The 26,273-nt window shown below is 31.9% G+C and overlaps 3 protein-coding genes across 3 annotated transcripts; 2 read left to right on the top strand and 1 right to left on the bottom strand.

Annotated features, from left to right (window-relative positions):
• Positions 1-3,432: 3,432 nt before the first annotated feature.
• LOC134722930 (antithrombin-III-like) lies at positions 3,433-4,575 on the top strand. The gene has a single exon (XM_063586563.1). The coding sequence runs from the start codon at positions 3,433-3,435 to the stop codon at positions 4,573-4,575; it is 1,143 nt and encodes a 380-aa protein (XP_063442633.1).
• Positions 4,576-7,729: 3,154 nt separating this feature from the next.
• LOC134722929 (leukocyte elastase inhibitor-like) lies at positions 7,730-8,872 on the top strand. Its single transcript, XM_063586562.1, has one exon. The coding sequence runs from the start codon at positions 7,730-7,732 to the stop codon at positions 8,870-8,872; it is 1,143 nt and encodes a 380-aa protein (XP_063442632.1).
• A 4,933-nt stretch (positions 8,873-13,805) lies between these two features.
• On the bottom strand, positions 13,806-25,613 carry LOC134722927 (guanylate cyclase soluble subunit beta-2-like). The gene is made up of 6 exons (XM_063586561.1): positions 25,478-25,613; positions 20,543-21,993; positions 18,983-19,197; positions 17,927-18,025; positions 15,323-15,414; positions 13,806-13,865 (listed from the first exon to the last, which is right to left on the bottom strand). The coding sequence occupies exons 2-6, from the start codon at positions 21,955-21,957 to the stop codon at positions 13,806-13,808; spliced, it is 1,881 nt and encodes a 626-aa protein (XP_063442631.1). The 5' UTR covers positions 21,958-21,993; positions 25,478-25,613.
• Between the last annotated feature and the right edge of the window lie 660 nt (positions 25,614-26,273).

Raw genomic sequence — 26,273 nt, 5'->3', positions numbered from 1 at the left:
TCTAGTTTACAAAGGAAAACACTGCACGGTCTTTAAATTCACAAACCAAACAAACAACTACCAAAGCAAACTCATAATCACTGTTTCATTTTAAAGTTTGAATCTAGTTATTTGTTATTGGAAGACTAGGAAGACAAGAATTTAATTAAGAATTAAAAAAATGGCAGCGGTCAACATTCAAACATAAATAGTATGGAATGTAAACGAAATAAAAATAATGCAAGCTCTGTGGGTTGATCTAAACATTAAGATCATTAAAAATTGAAACGTAAACACATTATATCATCGGTCTTGTGTAAATACAAGTATGACATTTCCGTGTGTGCTTCAGGCTGGGCGTTGTGATTGCTTAATAGGCGGTAAGACAAGACAACACAAGACAATATTTTATTTAAATATTACCCCTTTCATTATATAAAACATACCAAATAGCTAATAAAACATCAAGCATTATGAGTGACTTTCTAAAAGTTATATACATCATTTACAGTACAATTAGCTAAATATCATACATTTTCTTTTTGGTAAATGTCTTTGCAAATTTTGGTATAAATAGACAATAACTGTTTGTACGAGGCTAGGAAACAAGGTGTATGCGAGCTTTTAGCGAGCTACTACACATGTTTCGAGCCGAGTACAAATACAGCTGATATTTAAAGACACTAAACAGTTATTGTCTTTATCCTGCAATTAATTCTGTATATTGTTTGTGTTTTGAAAGACACAAAAATTAACATATAATCATATTTAGCATTTATTTTCGATTTGTAATCCTTAGAGGCCCGCGTAGTAATATCGAAATCTCATATTACGCTGAGAAGAATAATACATTAATACACGTCAGGAATATTACACTAGAATAATACATCGCTCAAGGTGAATAATTATCTACTTTAACATTACAACTAATTGCAACAGTACAAAAAAATAACAAAACATTGTCAAATTTGAAAAAGAAGTGTACAAGTTGTCCTACGCTTCAGACTTGACATCACTAAACATGCATGCTGATATTGACATGGATGATTTGTAACACAATCATACACATTGTCATCGTCATTGGAATGCAACTGGACTACACATTCTGAGGTCACACAGGTTCAAACAATACTCAGTCCGACAGTGGGCGGAGCTTTAACGCGATATCTGTATAGTATACAGATACAGCACAGCGATATATGTAGGGCTGTATCTGTATAGTAGGACACCTAATTGCAGGATAAAAGTACATATTTTCATCTGTGAATAAAAATATAAACTAAAGTCATGAGACAATTGCATAAAATTAACGTTGAATAGAGATGCTTGATAAAACAAATAACAATGCAAATCTTCATACACAGGACAATTCATTGATAATTGTTTTTCATCTTCAATTAAAAGATTTTCATAAAAAGTGCTTTGGATCAAAATTAAGACTGTTTAAAAGGATAATCGATGCCATTGTAATTTTCCTACTTATTTAGCTAATTTTGACCAAACAAGATGGCAATGACGTATGAAAGGTTGTGTATATTTCTGGATTTATACACATGTATTTATAGATTACCGTTGATCATCTCAACGAGATTGATTTTCTCGCTTGAGACGGGACGTCGCGACGTCGAAAGCGAGAAAGGCAATCAAGTTGAGATTACCAATGATAATTTGTTTATCGCTATTTTACCTATGATGATGTTGTCAATTTCCAGTCAATTTCATAACCAACGGCTTCTACGTCACGTGCCTTCTTACTTTCTAGCGATACTTGTCCATCTCAAGAGATTAGCATTATATGAAAAATTATCACAAAAAAAGATCAAAGGAAAAATGGACAAAATAACGATAACTAATATAAATTACATTCTAGTTATGCCTACAAGATAATTTTTTTAACGGATTATTATGTTAACAACTTCTCAGGAATTATTAAAAGAAATAATGTAAGGTTGATTACATGCAAACATAATGGTATTGGAGGCATTTAGTTTTCATATAATCTTTAAAAAAAAAATTGATAACTATATTCACCCTATAAACTCCGCACACCCCCTTGAGGATATAAATATGCTGTAAAATTCGACACCATGATGAAAAAATAGGGGCGAGAAATACCAGAGTGACATTCAAACTCATAGATCGAAAATAGATTAACAACCCCATGGCTAGATAAAAAAAGACAGACACATAATAGTACACAGGACTCAACAATGAAAACTTAAAGACTAAGCCACACGAACCCAACAAATAACTGGGGGTGTTCTCGCTGGATCACGAATCGTAAGCAGATCCTGCTCCAATTGTAGAACCTAAAAATACACACCCGATTTATGGTCTAATTCGGTAAGTTACGTTCGCGAAATGGGAGCGGCATGATAGTTTCGACATGAGGAACATATCTGATATCATCTGTGAAACGGATATTCCATAACAGTCAACCAACTCGTTTAGCGTTCGTAAAACTTACTTAGGAATAATTCTAACTTTGCCAATTGGAACTCTTGGTTTACTTACTTCCTTGTGAGCAGCATCCCTCTATCGAAAAAATCATAATAGGAAATACAAGCGCGGGAGTATTGTATCAATTGAGAGACATAAACTCAGCGTATGAAGGCGCTGATAGAATGTTGCTACATAGAAATGGAATGGTCACAATTCGAAAGAATAAACCATATGTTTTTGTCATAAAGATTTGTTTTCAACAGACACTCATTGTCGATTTCTAAATTTAAGTCAAGAAATTAGACCGACTTTACTGTATCTGTTGGATCCTTTATTTCTAGTTCAATGGGATAATGACCACATTTTGAATTATTAAGTGAAAGAATAACTTTAACCACAGAGTGAATATTGGATATGTGGACGACGGAATTAAAGTCAAGATATGAGACAAACTTAACTGTGTCTGTTGTATCTTTTAGCTCTAGTTCGATGTATGTTTCACAAGACGTCTTACTTGAATCAGTCTTGATTGGTCTACAATCTTTCTTTTGTTTCATTTACTAAGTCGCTTTCATGAAAAATTCAAATAACAGAATCTTTTGTAAAACATCTATAATTCAAAAATATTACACATCAGTAGAAACAATACACAAATTTGCATAATTGCAACGTCTGATTATTACTTTTTCACTAAACGATCAGGAAATAAATCGGAATATTTTTCTATTTGTTAAATGCAAATACCCTAATTATGTTTACCTAAGTGTAATATTTTTTCCGCAACACATGCCATTTTCTGCTTCGTATCAAATACACAGCAATAATAAGATAACTGTTGGTTAAGCTTAGAAGTTTAGTCTAATTGTCTATTAAAGCACAAACCAAATACTAGTTATTAAAACCTACTGTATAATCGCATACGATTTGTATTTGTTCACAAATACTTTATGAAGTGTTGGTTGCGGTTCGGTTTATTTCAGTGAAGCATCTTCTACTAAACTGAACTGGGTGATGGCTATGATGGCTGGAATTCCTAATAACTATGGACACAGTTTAATTGAATTCTCAACATCCTTGTATCGAGAATTAGATAAGACAGAGAGTTTATGTATATCACCGTATAGTATCACGGCAGCGTTTCTACTATTAATGGTTGGAGCAAGGGGACGATCTCAGCAACAAATATCATCGGCTCTTTTCAAAAATAGCATATTTTCAGAGGAGGAAAAGTTGAAATATTACAAGTCACTGAATAGCTATATAACTCAACAAGCTGGAGTTAATGTGAGTTTGGCTAGTGCAAATAGATTATTTGTAAACAACAGATTCACAGTACTGCAAAATGTCAGAAAGAAGGCAAAACGATATTTTGAGGCCGATATCAGCTTGAAGGATTTTAAAAGACCCAAGGCAGCTGTATTCGTTATGAATAGGTGGGTGTCGAAACAGACAAACGGCAAAATAAAGAATTTGATCAAAGATGATTGGATAAACGATGCCACTGTTATGTTCATAATAAATGCAATTTATTTTAAAGCGACGTGGGAGAAACAGTTTTCACCAAAGAAAACCAGCAAGCGAGACTTTCTGCTACCAAACAACAAAAAGATTCAAGTTGACATGATGAGCATAAGTTTACATGTACCATATTACAAAGGCGTTGACTTCACTGCTATAGCGTTACCATTCAAGGGAGGTAACTTTGATATGGTTTTCATTTTACCAGATACAAAAGTGGAACTTAAGCATATTGAATCGAAGATATCATTGGAATTTCTATCTAACATTTCTGCTGGATTTAATACAAAATATTTGGATATCTTTATTCCAAAATTCAAGTTACAGTCAGATTTTGATTTAACGAAAGAACTGCCAAAACTTGCAGTAACAGATATTTTTCAACCAAGTAAAGCTAACTTCTCCAATCTCATTGTTGAGAAGACACCAAATTTATACGTCAAGGTTGCTGTACATAAAGTTGTCTTCAATGTGAACGAAGCAGGAGTCGAGGGAGCTGCAGGAACAGCTTTTGGGATTTCATTTCGAAGTAGTGCACCACGTTTTTTGGCAAATAGACCGTTTTTGTTTTACGTAAGAGATATCAAATCAGGTCTTCTTTTATTCATTGGTCGTTTCTATCCTAAAGTCGGATAAAATATAATTATCATACACAAAATGCAATACTCTCAAAGAATAATGATTACTACCAGTAGCAGTTAAAGCAATTCTTAGGCTGTTTTTTTATCACAATGATAATGGTTTGTTCAAATGAAATAATGAAAATACTAATGTGAATTATTTGTGTCATATCAAAGAATTAATCTTGATATTAAATAACTGAAAACGATTTTGTAAATTTGTTGCTAGACATGAAGTTATTAAAACCTTGCGTTCCATGTAGGTTGTATTCCGAACTGGAATGTTTGCATACATTAGATGTTATATATATATTAACTTATGTGCAAACCTACTTCATTAATCTATCATATAGATACAAATAAAGGTAACACTTCTGTGAGCCAAAATTAAGCTTGAGTTCAATTTTATGATTTTATTATACAGTCGAACCTTTAAAAAAAAAAACAGATTCATTTGAAATGCACGAAATACCAGTATGATATTTCAATAAACTAGATATATAAATTATTTAGGTTTTTCTTTCGTTATGCCAATTGGTGATTGTGTCTCTTATCTCCATATTTTTTTCTTTCTATAAATAAAAGTGTGAACACGTTTAAAGTAGTGTATTCTTTGCTAAACAAATAAATTATTACGTAAATATTGAAGACCGCACTTTGACCTATAATTTACTTTTATATATTTTGACTTGGATGGAGAGTTGGCTCCTTGGCACTCAGACAAACATTTTAATATATAATCACATTTATTTTCATGAAACTCATTCAGTGGTATCTTTGAAATGTAGGCACTAGCTATAAACATGTTCTTGGATTAATTTGCAGTACACATTTGAACCACACTTTTTTTGCATCATAATAATTAATAACTCAAGAACAGATACAATACAAATATTCAAAAATAAAATCGATACACAAATTTTAACAAAGGTCTTTTACTACAAAACATGACGTTACTCGCAAAATGAAACAAGTCCCAAAAAAATCACTTGGTTGTATGCTTTACGATCAACTTTCTTTCAAGCTGTTTTCTGTTAGTTTATCATGTTTATATTGGCGAGAGTTAAAGAAGCTATTCTTCTGTGTTGTTCTAAACTTCACCGACTGGTAAATGACAGTTATCTCATTCATGGAAGACAAGCTTGGAACGGGGCTTTCTATCGTTATCGTATCATCTTCGTGACTGTATTCTATTTCTGTCATGGTCTAAATTATCTTGTTGATGATATCTGCGTTTGTTAGTGGCTCAGTGAATGAATAATCAATGTCGATGCTATCGTATTCTGTTAAATTAATTCCTACAAGACAGGCTAGTGGAATACCATCGTGGTATCACCTTAAAACACTGAAGATAAAACGACAACACTGACATTTGAATGTCTAGAACCGTTGATTATGTGGTAGTTGTGACTGAGACCAAGCTCGGTGAAGAAGTGCATCTCGGATAGTAACAATTAACTCTGTTTTACTCCCGGTTCTTGCAATAAGTTTTATCATGACTCTTTAGCGGTAGTGAACTTCTAAATGATACCTTGGTCAACGGGATGTGTCTGACTGATTTTTAAATGCGACAGGAAACCACCTCAACATTTTTCAAGCCTTAACGTGCGGATGGCAGAGCAGTGGTCATCTAGTATTGATATTTTACGTTGCTGCCGTTAAACATTCTTGTCAAAGTAAGTAAGTAGTAAGTAAGTAAGTAAGTAAGTAAGTAAATTTTATTTATAGTCGGGCATGATATGAACAAATCAACAAGGTCAACATGAGCTCTTTAGAGCTCTTAACCGACTTGATATTTAAAACAAATAACACATTATCAGTACATTTGAATACACAAACAAAAAAAAACATGCATAATTTAATAGCTAAGCAAACATGCATAAATTAATGCAAGCAAGCTAAAAGAAAGGAAAAGCAAAGGCACAATGACATTATCTTAGCAAATAAATAAAACAGAAGCAAACAATAAACAGAATACAGGGTCAAAAGATTCCAGCTCTGAGTCATCAAAGTTAATGTCTACATGTCTGCATGTTTGACAGGGAGTTCCACAACTTTGTTGCCTCAAGGCTAAAACTCCTGTTGCCATATCTTGTAGTTCCTGGTTGTGGTAAATCAACTGTAAGTTCATATCTAAATTTTATATGAGTAATCTTTAAAATTTAATATATTGTGTAAGAACTTAGTTTATAATGCAATGGTTATCAAGTGTCTGATTGTAAGAGTTGGTTGATTAGATTGTTCAAGTAGTTGCTCATATGAGTTATTATAGTCATTGTAGATGAATCTTCGCGTTCGTTCTTGCAGTTTTTCAGTTTTTCTTTTTTTTTGGTGTGAGCTCGCTACAAAAATGCCATATGAGTTGAAAATACCTTAAGTTTAACATGATGAAAGAATCAAAAACAAACTAATCATAATACTGACTTCGAACAGGCATTTCCAGGTCTAGAAAACGGGTAGTTTAACATGATTGTATAGTTAGATTACCCTCTCACTTGTATGACAATCACATACCATTCCAGTATATTACGCATTAAGCACAATAGAACTATGACGAATTTAGCACAATAGAACAAATCCAAGAATAGGAAAGCAGTAATGCCCATAAGAATGTCGACTGTCTGTTGAAACAAAGACCCTGGAAGAAATAAAACCAAGCGCTGAAAATAAACATATCAGGCACCAGGATGATGATGTACTTATCAGAGAACGTCTTATCCGAAATCAGAATGGGTCTGTTTACTTTTTTGGAAATGATCAAATTGCATCAAATCCTGTAAGGCATCTAATCTATAATTCAAAAATATTTTACTTTAGTAAAACAATACAACAATCTGTTCATTGCAACATGTGATTATTTTTATATCTATAAACTATTACGAAATTAATCGGGACATTCTTCCATTTGTAATATGCAAATACCCTAATTATGTTCACTTAAGTATTATATTTTTCCGCATATAAGCAAATACACAACAGTAATAAAACAACTGTTGGTTAAGCTAAGAAGTTTAGTCTAATTGTCTATTTGAGCAGAAACCGAATATAAGTTTTTTAAAACCTATTTCATAATCACATAAGATTTGCATTTGTTAATGCATACTTTATAAAGTGTCGGTTGCAGTCAGATTTATTTCAGTTTAGCGTCTTCTACTATACTGAACTAGATGATGGCTATGATGGCGGGAATTCCTGCTAACTATGGACACAGTTTAATTGAATTCTCGACATCATTGTATGGAGAATTAGATAAGAAGGAGAGTTTATGTATATCACCGTATAGTATCACGGCGGCGGTTCTATTGTTAATGGTTGGAGCAAGGGGACGATCCCAACAACAAATATCATCGGCTCTTTTTAAAAATAACATATTTTCAGAGGAAGAAAAGTTGAAATATTACAAGTCACTGAATAGCTATATAATTCAACAAGCTGGAGTTAATGTGAGTTTGGCTAGTGCAAATAGATTATTTGTAGACAACAGATTCACAGTTCTGCAAAATGTCAGACAGAAGGCAAAACAATATTTTGGGGCTGATATCAGTATGAAGGATTTTACAACACCCAAGGCATCTGCATTTGTGATGAATAGATGGGTGTCGAAACAGACAAACGGAAAAATTAAGAATTTGATCAAAGAGGACATGATAGACGATGACACTGTTCTGTTCATAATAAATGCAGTTTATTTTAAAGCAACTTGGGAGAGACAATTTTCACCAAAATTAACAAGCAAGCAAAACTTTTTACTCCCAAACAACAAAACGATTGAAGTTGAAATGATGAGCATAAGATCAGATGTTCCATATTACAAAGGCGTTGACTTCACTGCTATAGCGTTACCATTCAAGGGAGGAAACTTTGATATGGTCTTCATTTTACCAGATAAAGAAGTTGAGCTTAAGTATATTGAATCGAGGATATCATTGGAATTCCTATCGGATATTTCTACTGGATTTACTAGAAAACGTATGGATATCTTTATTCCAAAATTCAAATTAGAGTCAGATTTTGATTTAACGAAAGAACTACCTAAACTTGCAGTAACAGATATTTTTAACTCAGGTAAAGCAAACTTCTCTAATCTCATTGTTGAGAAGACACCAAATTTATACGTCAAGATTGCTGTCCATAAAGTTGTCTTCAACATGAACGAAGCAGGTGTAGAGGGAGCTGCAGGAACAGCTTTTGGAATTACACTTAGAAGTAGCTTTCCTCTATTTTTGGCAAATAGACCCTTTTTGTTTTATGTAAGAGATATCAAATCAGGTCTTATTTTATTTAATGGTCGTTTCTATCCTAAAGTCGGATAAAATATAATAATCATACACAAAAAGACATTACATTTAAAGAAAAGTGGTTACTACCAATAGCTGTAGAAATTAAAGGGCTGTTATTTGGTCACAATGATAATTGTTCATTTAAATGCAATATTTAAATATCATTTATTCAAATTTTATGTGTCATACTGAGGAGAGAGTTGTGATACTATGTTTGTTTATTTTCTAGCTAGATATGACATAATCAAAGAATTGTGTTCTTTAAAGGAAATGTTGCTGAACAGTAACTTTGGCATAAATTAAAGTCATTATAGTTTACCAACAATCGAATCTAATTAATCTACTTTAAAGATGCAAATGAAAACTTCTGTGAGCCAAAATAAAGCTTGCGATAATTTTTGTGATTTTTATAATGCAGTCTAACCTTGGTAAATTGAAGTTGAAGGGACCAGGTAAATTTATTCGACTCATCCGAGGTCGAGTGGGACGTCATTCATTTGAAATATATGAAATATCAGTATTAGACTTCTCCAAACTAGTAATAGCAATTAATTTATCGATATGACAAATTTATGGTTTTGTTTTCAAGCTCCATATTTTTTCTTGCTATAAATAAAATGTGAGCAAATACAGCGTTGATTATTCTTTAAATAACACATAAATCATGAGGTAAGGAAATATTACATTGATCATGTTGATATTGATGAAAGACAAAAGACAAGTTTTGGTATCTTGGAAAGATAAGCACTAGCATTTGATTTATTTCATTATAATAATTAAACACACAAGAACAGACACAATGCAAAACATTCACAAATAGAACAAATACACAAATATTCACAAAGGTCATGCACTATAGATTACGGAAAAACTCGGGAAACAAAACAAGTTCTTCTGTCTTTTTCATTGTCGAAGTTATCTTGTTGAAGATATCGTCGCTCAGTTGCTCAGTGAATGAATTATCAATGTCGATGCTGTCGTATTCCATAAAATTTATTCATACAAGACGGACAAGTGGAATATCATCGACATCGGCATCTTAAAACACTGAATATAAAATGTCAACACTTACATTTGCCTGTATAGAACCGTTGCTTATGTGGTGGTTATGACTGAGACCAAGCTCGGTGAAGAAATCGGAGTGCATCTAGGATAGTAACAATTAACTCTGTTTTAATACTCTTCATTATGTTTGACCTTTTAAACATTACAAAAAAATGACAACACAATGGCTAAAAAAAAAGACAACAGAAAAACAATAGTACACACGACACAACATAGAAAACTAAATACTTTGCTCAAAACTGGGCGAGATATCAGCTACTCAGGAAGGGTAAGCAGATCCGTCTCCTCCTGTGACAATCTAAACTTTGACACTCGTTAAGTGTATTTTTGCAACAATTTAGAAAATAGCAAAGTATCCGAATGGTCAGCTTGAAGATGTTGTCCGGTGTTATGCTGCCATTATGCTTTACATTTTTGTTACCCAATCTTTCATACCTTGACTGTAAACATCAACATGTGTTGCCTCTCTAGAAGTTTCTTAAATGTGATGTTATGTTGATCTTTAAAACGACCAAACCAACCATTGCTGCATTTAAATTCTTATTCGTCTTGCATTTTCGTAAATTCCTCCTCTTTTGTTGTTTGTATTCGATCTGCGATACGTGAAGTGAGTGTTCATTTTTAACACTTGTAAACAAATTTAGTAAGTTGTGGTTATATACGTTTCATTTCAGGTGCAAGATTACTTTGTTGGTACCCTTCTTTAATGTATTCATATTTTTTATTCAAGTAAATAATGTATTTGCCTAAACACAAAAACTGCGAGGAATTTCTTATGTTAATTCTACATCTGGATATATAGCTAATCTTTAACTGGTACTTCATATGTGTTTGAATATCATCTTTCATTGAAATTCCACCAATAAAACACTACCATTATATCATTATATTTCAATCTTTAGCCAACTTCATTTTTCATCCGTGTCAGTATGGTAGGGATAATATCAGATTTTATGTTTTACAGTTTTTTTATGAAAAAAGAAGGCTTTTCGACGGCAATTTAAGCCAACTTTATTTTGTAATTTCTTCGTACGCAGAAGTATTTCCGTTGAATATTGTCACTGATATGTATATCATTTCACACGCCACACCTGTAGAATGTGTATATGACGAAGACTTGCAAAGAGTAATTTGTCGGCATTTATCAGTTTCCTTGATTAAACTCCGATTGGTGAACAACGCCTGTGTGAATCATTTCAATAGTCCCTGAAGTGGATACCTTGGTATGCAGGTTGTCAAATTATGCAAATGAATGCAACAACATTATAATAATACTCAAAATTGACAAACCACTTCAAATAGTTTGTTTTTTTATTTGCTATGGTCTTCATGTTTCGCCTTGCATGCACTTTTTGATCAAGTTTTTTATAACGCTTGTGATCAGAATATTGATACATGTATTTGACATCGTTTGTTTGTTTTATAATGATGAGGAACATAACATAATGTTGACTGCTGTATCCCTATTTTGCATCCTTTCGCTATTATGTCTGTTTGTTTTGTTTACACGTGGTTGTCAATATAATGAAATTCGACTGTCATATGCATACAAGTAAGGGGTTTATCAAGCTTTAAAATCAGGTTTAATACATCATTTTCTACACATTTGTTATCCATTCGTTTGATGTGTTTGACCTTGGGATTTTGCCATTTGATTAGGGTCTTTCCTTTTATAATTTTCTTCGGATTTCAGTACTTTTATGATTTTGCTACATTTTTTACTTTTAGTCGAAGCCGATACCAAAAAAAAAGCAGAGTGGATAGAAAATAGATTATGAAAATGTAATTGTATTAAGTGTACCCAAATATACAATTATTTTTTTCTGAAGCTGACAATATCATATGGATTATCGCACCAAACATAAAATACAACTATACATAATTTAACGTCTATATTAACTCTTCCCACTCAAGCCTTTTTATTGACCGATTTGCGTTGTTCGTGACTATCTCATTTAAATAGTGTTAACTTTGTAAAGAATATGCTATGACAATTAGATGTTCAGGTAGATATTAGGTGTCAACAAAGAAGTAATAAACACGAGAAAATATTAATATCTCTTCTATGTATATCTATGATTCAATCTGTGTTAGTCATCGCGTCATTGTATTTAATTTAAGTATCATGTAATGATAGATATAGGAAGATGTGGTATAAGTGCAGATGAGAAAAACTCTCAATCCAAGTAAGAAGTAATCAATTATAAGTAAAAGTACGTTCTTCAACAATGAGCCTTGGCTTACACCGAACAGCAATCTGTAAAGGGCCCATAAATGACTACTGTACAACCCTTCAAACAGGAATGATGTCTACTATAGGTAACACAAATTATATTTTACTTTATTTTATGTGAGAGGTGAAGTCAATAGATCTGACTGTTCCTATAAATTTCTGCCATTCCGCTTCTTATAATTTATTTTACTTCAGTTTGAAAGTTGATATAGATTAATATCGATTTAAAAAAAAATGCCTAAGTAGGTAGATAGCTTTATGCATTACAGGCGAAACCCCAGTTAAAATAGAACAAAAAAACGAAGATATTTGTTAGAGAAGGCGATAAATGCTTCGCTTATTGTAATGTTTACTAAAGTAATATTTTTTTTAAAAGTTTATGAAAAGAAATAAAATGAAATTTTCTGCTCAATTACGAAGTATTTTATTTTAAAAACACTATTTGCATAAGTTTACAATATATATATATATTACAAAGTTAAGCAGAATAATTATAAATCAAGTCGACACCATAGATATCTATGAAGATGGATGTAGAAAATGCCTAGCCTCCGATTTCAAAAAAAAATACCACAGACGCAGAACATATCAATTAATTAGTTCAGTAATTTTTCGAGTCTGCCCTTCCACTATGTAAATCAAAAACATTGGGTTACACTGTAACACAAGAGTATTTTATACATCATCTCGCTTCAGATTCTATCATTTATATATATCAAGGCTACAGGTTGACTTTATAACATAAGAATTTCACAGTACTAAAAGATAAAATATATGGGTCAAGTGAATACCTTTCTAATTAATCACAAAACAGGATAGGTGTGTTCGAATAGCTAGTTTTTGTTTAAAGTACTTGACGACAGTCTTTTAAGTTGGATGCTAAAATGCATATCTTCGAAAAAAAGAATTGTGTGTGATAATTAGGGTCTATAGTCTTCAACCACTGAACATATTCAGTCTGCCCTTCTTCGAAATATTTAGTAGTTTTTAGATGAATTTTCGAAAATTCTACCTGACAACAGATCAGACAATAGTTTAAAGTTGACTGAGTGCAGACAGGAACATTAACTGATGCTCATTAGCTAATAGATACATTATCTTTAAAAATACAACTGACATATAAGAATCGTAATGGTGCTATGTGGATACATTTATCGTTTTTCAAGAGCTTAATTGTCAGCGTGTCATCCCTACAACGGCTTCCATTTCTACAATTGTAAAAATGAACTGGCGTAATAGGGAGCTAATTTTGATGAAGTAGAATCCTGACTGATTAAAGTTTTTTTTAACACAATCTAGTAAAAATTCGGTTTGACAGACCAGGCCAGGCTATATCATTAATACAACATTTCTCTATATGCAATATGTTATTTGAGTAGCATTTATATAAAATGAACGTGTTTTAATTTGTTCAGCTGTTTATTCTCGATTATTTTGCAGTAATACATAGTATATTGTAAATTATTCATCTTCAAATATGCATATGAATGTCAATACGCAATTATCTACAACAAAATTACATAAATATCAAACACAAATATTCAAACATTATACATGACTAGGCACCTGTCTGATTTTGTTTACAGCTTTGGCTTGATCAGAATGTCTCTCACGTGCGACTCTAATATTTCAGAACATATTGATGCTGTGAATGATGTATGGAATGCCTTACACATGTTTGCCAACTTGGAATTTCTCCAACCAATATGTAGCCATTTGTCCTTTTCCCTATAAAGATACACAGATTGTTAGTGTAGAATTTCATTTTAGTCTAATGTTTCTCTCTAGCTGTAACCAACAATTATGCTAATTAAATCATCGATACAAACATATCTGCTCCAGATGCGCATTCAACAATAAATGTCTTTCGGGACCGTATTCTAACAACACAGTCGTGCTTCTTTTCTAAAGGATGACGAGTGATTCAGTTTTGATCTAGAGTATCGTAACAAATAACAAACAACATGTTTGATGAACCTTTATTTCTTTAATTTGATATTTGAAAGGAATTGACGTTCATGTGAGCTCTTTTCTAAATTGTAAGTTAACGGGTACGGACAATTCATATAATTTTAAAGCCAAATATGTATGTTTTAACCTGCTCGCTCACCATAGACCAGGCTAGACAGGTATTTTGAAAAAAACACATCAATTAAGTGTCCGTAGTAATGGAAATTTATCTTGTTAAAATGGGTAAACAAATTTATATGTGTATTTGTAAAAAAGACAAAGAGACACGGCCGTTGATGGTTTTGAAAACGGAGTTCAAAATCATGTAAAAAATATCATATTTTAGAACTAAAGATTTAATTATCCCAGGCATAGATTACCTTAGCCGTATTCGGCACGACGTTTTGAAATTTTTTATTCTAATACTCTTCAACTTTTTACTTGTGTGGCTTGAAAAATATTTTGAAATGAGCCTCACTGATGAGTTTATGCAGACGAAACGTGCGTTTGACGTACTAAGTTATAATCCTGTTACTATTAAGAATTTGTAGATATAAGTAATGCTAATATAACGATACGACACAGGTTGCAAAATGTGCATATGTCCTTACTATATATTGTATTAGTTTATTTTATTTTCTTCCTTATATCCCGAATGCCTTTAAATGGGAATAGGAAATGCAAGGGGTAGTAAGATATAAAAGCTATTTCTAAGAAAGGAAATTAGTTTTGATATTTTTTTTTTTCAAATATAATTTAATAAATCACGTTTACAATAAATCTCACAATCTTAAGGTTTTAAACAGAAAACAACAATAACTTATACTTTAAGATTCTCTGCTATAGCCCTTTCAAATGCTATAAATTTAAACTATTCTATTCGACCCATATTGTACCCTTAGCTCTTTTGTATATCTGTTTGATGACACTTATAGGCGATTAGAAAGCAGTATAAATATATTTATAAACTAAGGTAAACGAACTTATCACATATATATATCTTCAAATATAAATTGTAATAATTATAAGTATTGAATGCTTTTTTGTAATTTATAGGGTTGTAAAATCGTTGACCGTGAGCACATTTTTAGTATGAAGCGCTTTCGCGCTTCATACAAACTGTAGTTCGGTCAACGCTTTTACACCCCAATAAATTTACAAAAAAGAGCATTTAATTCTTAAATATAAACGGAATATTTACTTGCAAGTACATAACAAGTAGCATAAATTATTACCTTCACATCAATAAGACCTCTGAACTCTGTTATAAAATTCCCAATATGGCTCAAGATTTCTTGTGTAACACTACTTATATGTATCTTTCCACCTACAATAAAATTTGAATAATTTCATTACAAAGATGTCAATGGCGGTCTTAGTAACATGTAAAGACTATTTTGTTAAAATTACCATGGCCGCCTAAAATGGTTTGTGTAGAACAGAGACAGAAGATACCAAAGATATAATCAAAATCCGTAAGTCGACGAAAAAATATATAACGTCATGGTATGAAATTGAAATCGACTACAAACATGTTCTAAAACATTTTATCAGATCCCCACGGAGAGAAGGAGGATATCAGGTGCTACAAAAAGGTAAAAAGAGTTCGAACACCATGACAAAAACAAGAAAATTAAAGAAGCCAGCTAATTAATTTCACATTCAGATGTATTGATGATGATCTTTCCATTAACAATCCAAAGTTTTCTGATTGAGTTAAATAAATACTATCCCAAGAACTAGAAAATTAAGGAAAAAACAGCGAAAGACACCAGAGGGAAAGTCAAATTTATAGATATACCGGGGTTGATCTTAGGTTATCCGGAAGGGTAATCAGATCCTGTTCCTCCTGTGGCCCCATCGTGTTGCTCATGTTATAACAAACTTAGTAAATAGTCTGATTCGGTAGGTCACATTCGTAAAAAGCAACGTGATTGTTGGAACATATCCGATATCATCTGTAAAACGGACATTCCATAACGATCAACCAACTCGTGATGGCGTCCGTTAAATTTTGGAAGGGATGATTTTAACTTCACCAGTTGGAACTCTTAGTTTAAAACCTTCCTTGCAAGTAGCAAATCTATCAAGGAAATCATGATACGAAATACCGGCCAGGGAATATTGTATCAATTGGGAGATAAATAATTCGTATGCACGTTCTGATGGTACATAAACTGCTCCATCTAACATGTCATTTTAAGTCTTATGTCTCGTTTTTGACATACACGGTCATCTCAGTTCCAGAATCTATTACAAACGAGACGACTTTAGTTTTGAAATTATTTCTCACACCTTAGTAGCAATATACCTTATATAACTTATTTAGTATTGACGAGCTTGCAGCTGCAGACACTGAGTAGAAAAAAGATGAAACATGACTATATCAAAGAAAGTCCCGTCCTTTTTCGAAGTTAATCGGAAGGCACCAAGCCATTGCTGGTAAATATTCCGTATTAACTTCACAAATAATACATGATGGACTAAAAGTACAGATTTTGGAAACTGACATTAATTATCGTCTTTATACCGTCATGTAGTTTTCTGTAATTTGTCCTTTTAATATTACTTTTTTTTACTCTATTTTTTGGTGATATTCATTTGACGTGACAGGGTACTTTTGTATCCCATCATTGTGCTACTATGCTATGTTATTTATTTGTATTCCTGTCTTTCGTTGTGAGTGATTTTTTGCACTTTTGTGTAACATATTTTTTTTATTATTAAGATACTCACACTGTTACACCCCTATTTTAACATTTTTACCTATTGTGTCTGTTTGTTTTGTTAATACATAATTTTGTAATGTAGAAGTTGGTAATCCTTCCTATACTAAGTCTGGAATATGACAGTTGTTATCCATTCGTTTGATGAGTTTGAGCTTTTAATTTTGATAAATGATTAGGGACTTTCCGTTTTGTACTTTCCTCGGAGTTCATTTTTTTGTGATTTTACCTTTTACCAGATTTTTCATTTCCATGCAGCACTCATTCAGGTATTTGATGATCTGCACCCTTTAACAATATGAATTAAAACTGAAATATGACTGCACTATCTCTGTTAAAAATCTTTTTTTAAAGAAATTTCATTGCTATTTCATCTGGTTGAAGGGGTTTTGTTTCAAAGTAGAAATTAGTTTTATTTCCGATTCATTCATTTTACTTTATTTAAAGGGATGAAATTTCTAATTATTCAAAAAGTATTCTAACATTGCAAATAAAATTTATATCACATTTTGTAACAATTATACATACGTTATTAAAATCAGCTATGTGTGTTGTTGATAACAGCTTTAAAACAACATCGCATACTCAGATTTTGTTTAAATTTATTGGAATGGTAATTTAGAAAAAAAATTAATGAATGATCGGCTTAAATTTACAGAAGAAATCCATACTATTGTTAATAGAGCCCAAAGTTCACACATCAAGATATGTTTTTTTAGTATTCATTTCAGTGCAGGTTTCAGATGACCTCTCTATGGTAGGAATTAATCTAAATTAATCCTTATCGGTGTGTTGTATGACAAGAAAACTCTTAGTTTTGGCATTATCTTTAACGCAATTCGAATCAAAACTTATCCAAGGCATTGCGAGAGATCGTTGTTAACTTTTGGTTGGATAGAAATATGTTGCTCTGATTTGAAAACTATGACTTTGAGATTAGAAATCAAAGCGCTGGTCCTTTGTCTTATGTTTGTTTTTCATGGCATTGTGCCGAGTCTTGCATTTATTTACAATCTGTTTTCATAATCACACAAAATTTCAAAAACATTTTTAAAGAACGTAAGATTTTTTAAGACGCTAGGTAATTTCAATACATATTAAAGGTGGGCTTACCGATGCCGAAAGACTGCATTCTAGATGCTGTATTGACTGTGTCACCAAACAGACAATATCTTGGCATTTTAGTGCCAACACATCCAGCAACGCATGGTCCTGAAATATACCAATGTTTATCATATAAGTAATACTAAGCAAACATAATATTACTATAAAGTAGGCGGTAGGATAAAAAACCATTTTAACTAAGACTTTCAAAATTATGTTAAATTGTTTTGATACACGATCAGGTTAATATGATCTTAAAATTTTAATGCTGACAACTCACGTTTGATAATATAACTAAAATAGCAATTTACACAGCTTTCTGACAAAATATAAATTAGTAAACGCATTTACATGTTTTTTGTATCAAAGTATACTTTTTGTTGTAAAATTCAAACCTTATATATCGAAGAGTTTTAGTTCAGATAAGAAATAAAACTAGAAAAACAGCATGAACTAAAAAAAAATCGAAATTGGTAGGATAAGTGTTTCCATCTAGGAATGCATTGCGCGAGCCAACACTGAGTAATATGTCATATCCAGCTAAATCAAACTTTATACTGTGGATTCATTATTATTCGTTTGATACCAATTTTCGTGGGTTTCGTGGATACAGGTAAACCACGAATTCAAATGTTGAACGAATATCATATTTTCAATAAGCTTTGTATACAAAGATTGAAAAAACCACGAAATCAAATATCCACGAATATACAAATGTTCAGCAATCCACGAAAATTGATACCCACGAAAATAAATGAATCTACAGAATGATAACATTTGTCAAAATTTAATTTCATCTTTTTCGAAGAAGAAAACAATTTAGATCCTATGTTTTACCATCTTAGCTCATCTGTAAACTGATGTCCATTATATTTATACGCTAATAACTATTGGTAGAAACATATTTAGTGGTTTTGTGAGCAGCCAAATCTCCCGTTTTTATGGCAATGTTATATATAACACTAAAATTACAAAATACAAAATGAATTCAAACAGATGTCGAATAAAGGTCAACGAAACAGCAACCCAATAAAACATTTGATAAAGTAATAATTTTGAACCAACCTGAATTAAGTCCTATCCTAATCTGAAGCGTTCTACCCGGCATGTGTGAAATAGTATACCCTTTGACCTCCTGTCGAATTTGCAAGGCCATTAATGCTATTTCCGGTGCATGATTCCTTCCATTTGGTGTCGGTACCCCACTGGCCACCATGTAAGAATCACCAATCGTTTCCACTTTATAAACATCATATTTATCTATGCATTTGTCAAGTAAACTGAAAGAAGAACATAAAATTGCCAGAATGAATAATAAACAAAGTCGCAAATGGTTTATTAATTACGGAATAGTGGAAAATGGTGCAATAAAATGACGGAGTAGAGGAAAATGGAGATATGAAATAAGTGAAAAGAGAAATGCAAGACGCCTACACACCCTCTTACATAATAAGTGAGAATTATCGTTTTTAAATCGCAAAACACAATCAACCTTCAGCGATGCTCACATTTTTTTCTTATCTATAACTTTCCACGATTATAACACGTGTCGTGCAATGAAATCAGTATCTTGCGTTTTGACTATTTTCATACGTGCAAGACCGTATCCGATAAGTGTCGTAGACTAAAATCAGAATAGTAAGTTTTACGATTTCCCTTCGCGTGTGATATTCAAAGATCAGTGTATTATGGAACTTTTTAACCTGCTACATTTGTTTGCACCTGTTCTAAGTCAGAAACCTGATGTTCAGTGGTTTTCGTTTGTTGATTTGTTTCATGAGTGTTCCTCGTTTCTCGTTTGTTAAATAGATCATGCTGTTAGTTTTCCAATTTGAATATATGTACATTATTCATTTTCCTTGTCCTTTACAGCTTGCTGTGCGGTGTGAGGTAAGGCTTTGTGTTGAAGACTTTGACCTTCATAGGTTTATTTTTTACTAATCATAACTTGGATGGCGTGTTGTCTCATTGGCACTCATGCTACATCTGCTAATATTTATTGGACTCACAGTAATCTATTTCAAACTTAACCGCATGATGTTATAATAAACCTCTACATATTTTTTCTTACTTCTGTCGTTTATGTCAGAAGTCAAATGACCTACATACCTTTATATTCACATTGCGATATGTCCACAATGCACGTTTACAATGTCCGTCCATGTACAATGCGTGATACGAACAATAATCATACAATCATAACGTGAACAGTGTGATTCTATTGGGCGGTTTTCAACAGAGTTGTGTCGTTAAAAATTTCGTATATCAATCGTTTATAAAAATGGCCACAAGTAAAACAGTATTTGACAAATAATCGCAGCGCAACTGATTTTTTTTTCATCGACTCGAAACATTCTGATACTTAAAAAAATACTTAACATTTGTGCTTGATTATTTTTGTTAATGAATAGCTATGATCATAATGTTCTGCTGAATTGTTTGTATCATTGACCATTTTTTTAAAAGCTATGTATACATTAAGTTCGGTATTTTGTCTTACTTTTTATTCCTTCATAGCAAAATCATTATTTTTACATTTTACCTATCATCATTTTATTAATTAGTTTTCCTTGATTTCCAAACTGTTTGAGCACGTTATCTAATAAAACTAAAGAATAAACATACCTGTATAAGTCATTCAGCAAGTTAACAATTTCGATAGGGTTACTTTCAGCTCCTAGTTGCGTAAATCCTACAATATCACTAAAGTATATTGTCACTTCATTGAACAATTCCGCCATAGATGACGTCCCTTTTTTCAAATTTCTAACAATTTGTTTTGGTAACATCTGGTAGAGTAGAGAATCAGTCTTGTTCTTCTCTTTTGCCAGCTTTTCAGTCTTCCTTTTAACTTTCTCAGCTAACTTTAATAAATTGCCTGTCATTTTGGCAACAAAGTACACATACGAAGTAAACAAAATAGCGCTAATTGTTACAACAGCTACCAAAGTAGATAGAAAGAGATTAAACTCAAACTGAGCAACTATTTGTATAGCTTCTGAAAAAGATTGTATATCTGTGTTGATAGCTTGTCGAATTTCGAAAAATATATCAATGAATATTGTCATATTACTGAACCATTTTATACTTTTTGTTTCTCTCTCATATTGTGACGTCTTGGAACAAATATTTTTATAATCCTTAAACAATTCAAATGAATAATATTGATCGGCAAAATATGACAAATAAGCAGAATTTTGAATCTTTTGTGTTAACTGTGTTTCAATGTTCCTATGATGATGTATTGCTGTGTCTAAAAACGCTGATGACCGTCCATGTAATGTCGTGTAGTACGTCTCTATTTCTGTAGATTGCCATCCACAAGAGGTAACAAATGTCGTCCCAATAGCTCTTTGGATGCCTATGTCATCTGTCAGTGATAATAGAGCTTCACTAGCCACTACCATCTGTTGTACTGCTGCATTATCCGATGGAGTAACAGATTGAACTATATACTTCAACAAGGCATGAGTAATTGTAGTATAATAGTCTAAATTATAGAGGATCTTTATAGATCTATTCTCAACATACCTTCTATGCTCGGCTAATGATGTTAGCAAATCTTCTTTCGTCCAATAAGAATTCATTACAAAAATACCAAAGTAAGGCCATTTTATGTTGTTTAAACTTGTATTTGTTTCTTGTCTCATTATATGTAGCTGCTTTAATATAGCGGATGATACATTTGATGTTCCAATGAAAGATGTAGACATGCCTCGTTCTCGTTGTAGATGCTGTATCAGTTCACTCATTTTCAAATTGTCGTCTATATTCTCTATAGCTAATGATGTACTTTGTTTGATCCTAGATGCTCGAGTTAATGAAATTCCAGAGAGCATTATTATTGCTGATATAGGAATGATGATCACAACAAACATTTTCCAGTGGTTACATAAACTTCTGATTTCAGACGCTCTTGCTTCCTCCACTGCATCGATTTCATTTTGCTCGTCATTCTCGTTACTTTCACTTTTAGCGCAAGGTCTAACTTCTATCACTGACTCCGGACTTATGCTGACTTTTTTATGATATTTTATCATATCTCAAATATGTGCTGACTTCGATTTCTGTATTTTCTGTAAATAAAGAACAGAATATGAAGTTGCTAGAAGAGTGAGTCCTTCAGCAAAACACAATCGAGAGGAACCTTGAGTAAATTTATATTATAGATACATGTGTGAACCATGCTAACGATTCCAATTGTCGAAGTTTTCCTCATCTTTCGCGGACTGTACTAGTTGTCGTATGAAAGATAGTCATAACACTTAAAAGTTTTACATTTCTCCATCTTTTTTGGTAAAACAGTCAGGAGTACTTTTTTATCCAAGAGAGTGACATAGGGTACCAGAGGGACATCAAACTCATAGATTATAAATAAACTGACAACGCCATTGCTTAAAATTTTAAAAAAACCAGACAAATAATAGTACAAAAAAAACACAACATAGCAAACTAAAGACTAAGCAAAACGAACCCAACCAAACACTGGGGGTGATATCAGATGCTGTGGAAGGGTAGGCAGATTCTATTCCCCATGTGGCACCCGTCGTGTTGCTTTTGTTATTACAATTCCGCTAAATAGTATAATTCGGTAGGTCACATTCGTAAAAGGGGAAGGGTATATAATTGTAGTTACGACATAAGGAACATATCCGATATTATCTGTGAAATGGTCATTATCATTATGGTCAACCAACTCATGATGGCAAGGGATGAGTTCAACGTCACCATTTGAAACTCTTTGTTTAATAGTTTCCTTGTGAGCAGCTATCTTCTATTAAGAAAATCATGACAGGAAAGGCAAGCTCTGTATCCAAGTGATGTCAGGATTACCCTTTCAAGTGATTTCTGTATTTAAAAATAGATACAAAAATTTTTAAAAAAATATGAAAATTAAGGCACTGACTTTGTAAAATCACTGAAGCAGTGAAAGCAGTGATTGTAGACTAAAAATTTAAAAAATATGAAAATTAAGGCACTGACTTCGTAAATTCACTGAAGCACTGATTTTAGAAGTGAAGATTGTAACACTTTTAAGTAAGTAATTATAATATTTGCTTCATATTTTTTAACACCAACTTGATGTTTTAATTGATTGAAAGACTTTAATTGTATTGACAAAAGAATAACTGTATGCATGCAGATAAAAGAGGGCCGAAAGATACAAAAGAGGCAATAAAACTCATAGATCTAAAATAAACTGACAACGCCATGGCTGAGAAATGAAAAGACAAACAGTCAAATAAAAGTACACAAGATAAGGTGTGTTACTTAATGAACCTGTCGGTCTTAAAGGAAACATCTTTACAGTTAATTTGAAATATGAAATTTAGACTGAAATACTTTGTAAATCAGAGCAAATATTTGAAGATGATAGTTTTGAAGGTAAAGAAGAAACCGTTATCAGGTTTATTATTTGATACGCCATACGCGCGTTTCATCTACCTAAGACTCATCAGTGACGCGCCGATCAAAATAGTTACGAAGCCAAACAAGTACAAAGTTGAAGAGCCTTGTGAACCAAAAATCCCAAAACGTTGTGACAAATAAGGATAAGGTATTCTATTCCTGGGATAAGACAATCCTTAGTTTTTTGAAAAAATCAAAGTTTTGTATAAAACATAGGTACATAAACTTTTTTTCAAGAAAATTCTATAATCTGTCCTAATTTTGAAGGTATTTACTTTTTCTAATTGTTTGCTTCCAGTAAACAATTCGTCGATATGTTTTCCGTATGCATTGAACTCTCGTGAAAATCCGGTGATCGAAATACGCATGGTTATGCCATTGACATAAACTTTTATCTTATAATCAAAATAGTTATGAAGCCAAACAAGTACAAAGTTAAAGAGCATTGTTAACAAAACATTTTAAAACGTTGTGACAAATACAGCTAAGGTAATCTATGCCTGTGATAAAATAAATCCTTATCTTTTCGAAAAATTCAAACTTTTTCAAACAAGAAATGTATTTAAAAACATGACCATATAATTAATATTTATGTCAACACTGAAATGATGACTACATCAGGTAACATAAAACTATTACCCTTTTGTCGGATTGCTGGAGTAGTTTTCGCATATGAATTTCAAAGATGTTTTTAAATGCTTTTGTGCTCTTTTTTACTGCACACTGATGAATTATTTTATAAGAGGAAGAGTAATTTATCTATGTATGTAAATTACAGAAACAAATGTCACTAAACGGAAAATTTATAAAATTTGCATTTAAAGATCATAATCTAAGGGAACACCTAAATCACAAAAATGGATTTAAATTCACTGAAATTTCTAAACCACTAAAGTAGGGGATAATGCAAACTGATGATTTATTTGTACCACTAACTTGTGTACAGTTGATAAACTCTTTTCGTACCAATATTAAAATACTAACAATAATATGCACCAGACATAGAAATGTGACAGCATATTATGTTTTATGTTTTTGTATTACCTATTATTGTAGGTATAATGTGGATTGATGGGTTGTGGAAGATTAATTTTAATCAAGGCCAATTATGATTATTTTGCCGATAATAACAGAATATATACAAAATATTAGCTCATTAGATGTCTAGCTCATTTACCAATTATTCTGTATGAAACGTGTTCTTTTCAATACTGTATTACGATCTGTATTATAACCGACTGGTTTAATCCACCATTAACATCAATATCAGGAAATGTAATACGTCAGGAAATCTTTTAGACAGTTGTTTTTGCACCTGTTTAATTTGTTTGAGCTTTGTATGTTTCCATTTGAAAAAGACTTTCTTTTTCTTAATTTTCCTTGGAGTTCGGTATTTTTTTTCAATATGAATATGATTTAAAGAAACTGCATAGGGTATCAGTAAATAACTTAATCACATATACCATGATTTTCGTCTAAAAAGAAAGATCTCATCAGAGATTCTAAAAACTCGTTACGCAACACAAAACGAAAGTTACTCAAATAAAAGACATAAAGTACAAATAAAGGAGAACTCATCAATCGAATTAAGTTTAAATGCGTAATTAAAAGTCTGCGAAATGTATTAACCTGTACAATGCAAAACTATTATCAACAGAATGTATGATCGAACGTGTTCTCAAATATCAAATTATATATATTTAGCAATTTTTTAAGATTTGTTATAAACAAAATCAATAAAACTGCAGATAAAAATCCTTTTTCAAAGTTTTAATTGCGTGTTAAAATGATATCCTTGAAGAAATAAGCTTAGTCAAATTATCAATACTGTTTACATAGATGGTAGTTCAATTGTCATACCATGCTCCATGCTTAATAAACACAATTACCGTCAAATTAGGATATTTTTATAAGAATTTCACAGCAAATCTTTGTATCTTTGAGCAAATATAGAGAAGTTATTTATGATTACTAAATATATACACTCTATGAGAAGGGACCAAAGGAACACACCAGTCTAAATGTAGTAAAATTCACAATAGAGAACGATTCCTTTTGTCGTAAGTGTTAATTCTTTTTTACCGTTAGATACTGAACTATAGAAAGAAAAAAAATATAAGTAGTAAAAGTATAAAGCTTTTAAAATCTTACCACAATTTCATTTATTTTTCTTTAGTTCCTGGGTTGTATCTTTCTTCCTTCTACGTTATTTTTGTTCTGTGTTAAGTTGCTTACAAAAAGCACAGTAAATAAACTGAAGACAACTTTTCATTGTATTGGTCATTTGATTACGAAGTCTACTTCTGTCGACTCAATCAAGAATATAATAATTATAGATAAAAAGTACAGCATATTATTTACACTCCTAGTGTAATTGCTACCTACATTTTAATAGAAAATACAATTATAGCATGTCTATAAAATCTATATGACATATAATGGTGTTCTTTTTCTAGATTTTATAACAATATGAAAAAGCGTTGTTGATTAATTAATAACGCCTTAACCAAATTCTCTGACGTGATTATATTGTTCCTTCAATAATCCATTATTAACTGGAATCTAAATCATTTTAAAAATCAAGGAGAAAGTTGAATATGTTTTATTAACTTGAGTGTTGGCGTTTTACTATGAATCGTATGTACGCAAATTTGTTTGTAGAAAACAGAGTTTACACTGTCCAAATCTTTATAAATGTACTGATATTGAATTATTGTCATTCGCCGATACTATCATTAGTTACTCGTTCGAAATTCGATCAACGCAAACCGCAAGTCCGAGTGGAAACGCTGTGTCAAAAGAATACGAAAAAACGTGCACTGGAATGTAAATAGTAATAACGAGTTATTAATCAAAGATCTGACGTGCTTTAAATCGGATGACCACAAATTCTAGTGGATGGTCAAGAGCACTTGTCTAAAAAAAAATCACATATCTCTTTAAGTGA

This window comes from Mytilus trossulus, chromosome 6 (genome assembly GCF_036588685.1).
Source record: "Mytilus trossulus isolate FHL-02 chromosome 6, PNRI_Mtr1.1.1.hap1, whole genome shotgun sequence".
Classification (NCBI taxonomy): Eukaryota; Metazoa; Mollusca; class Bivalvia; order Mytilida; family Mytilidae; genus Mytilus; species Mytilus trossulus.
This window is presented reverse-complemented; position numbering and strand designations above follow the sequence as displayed.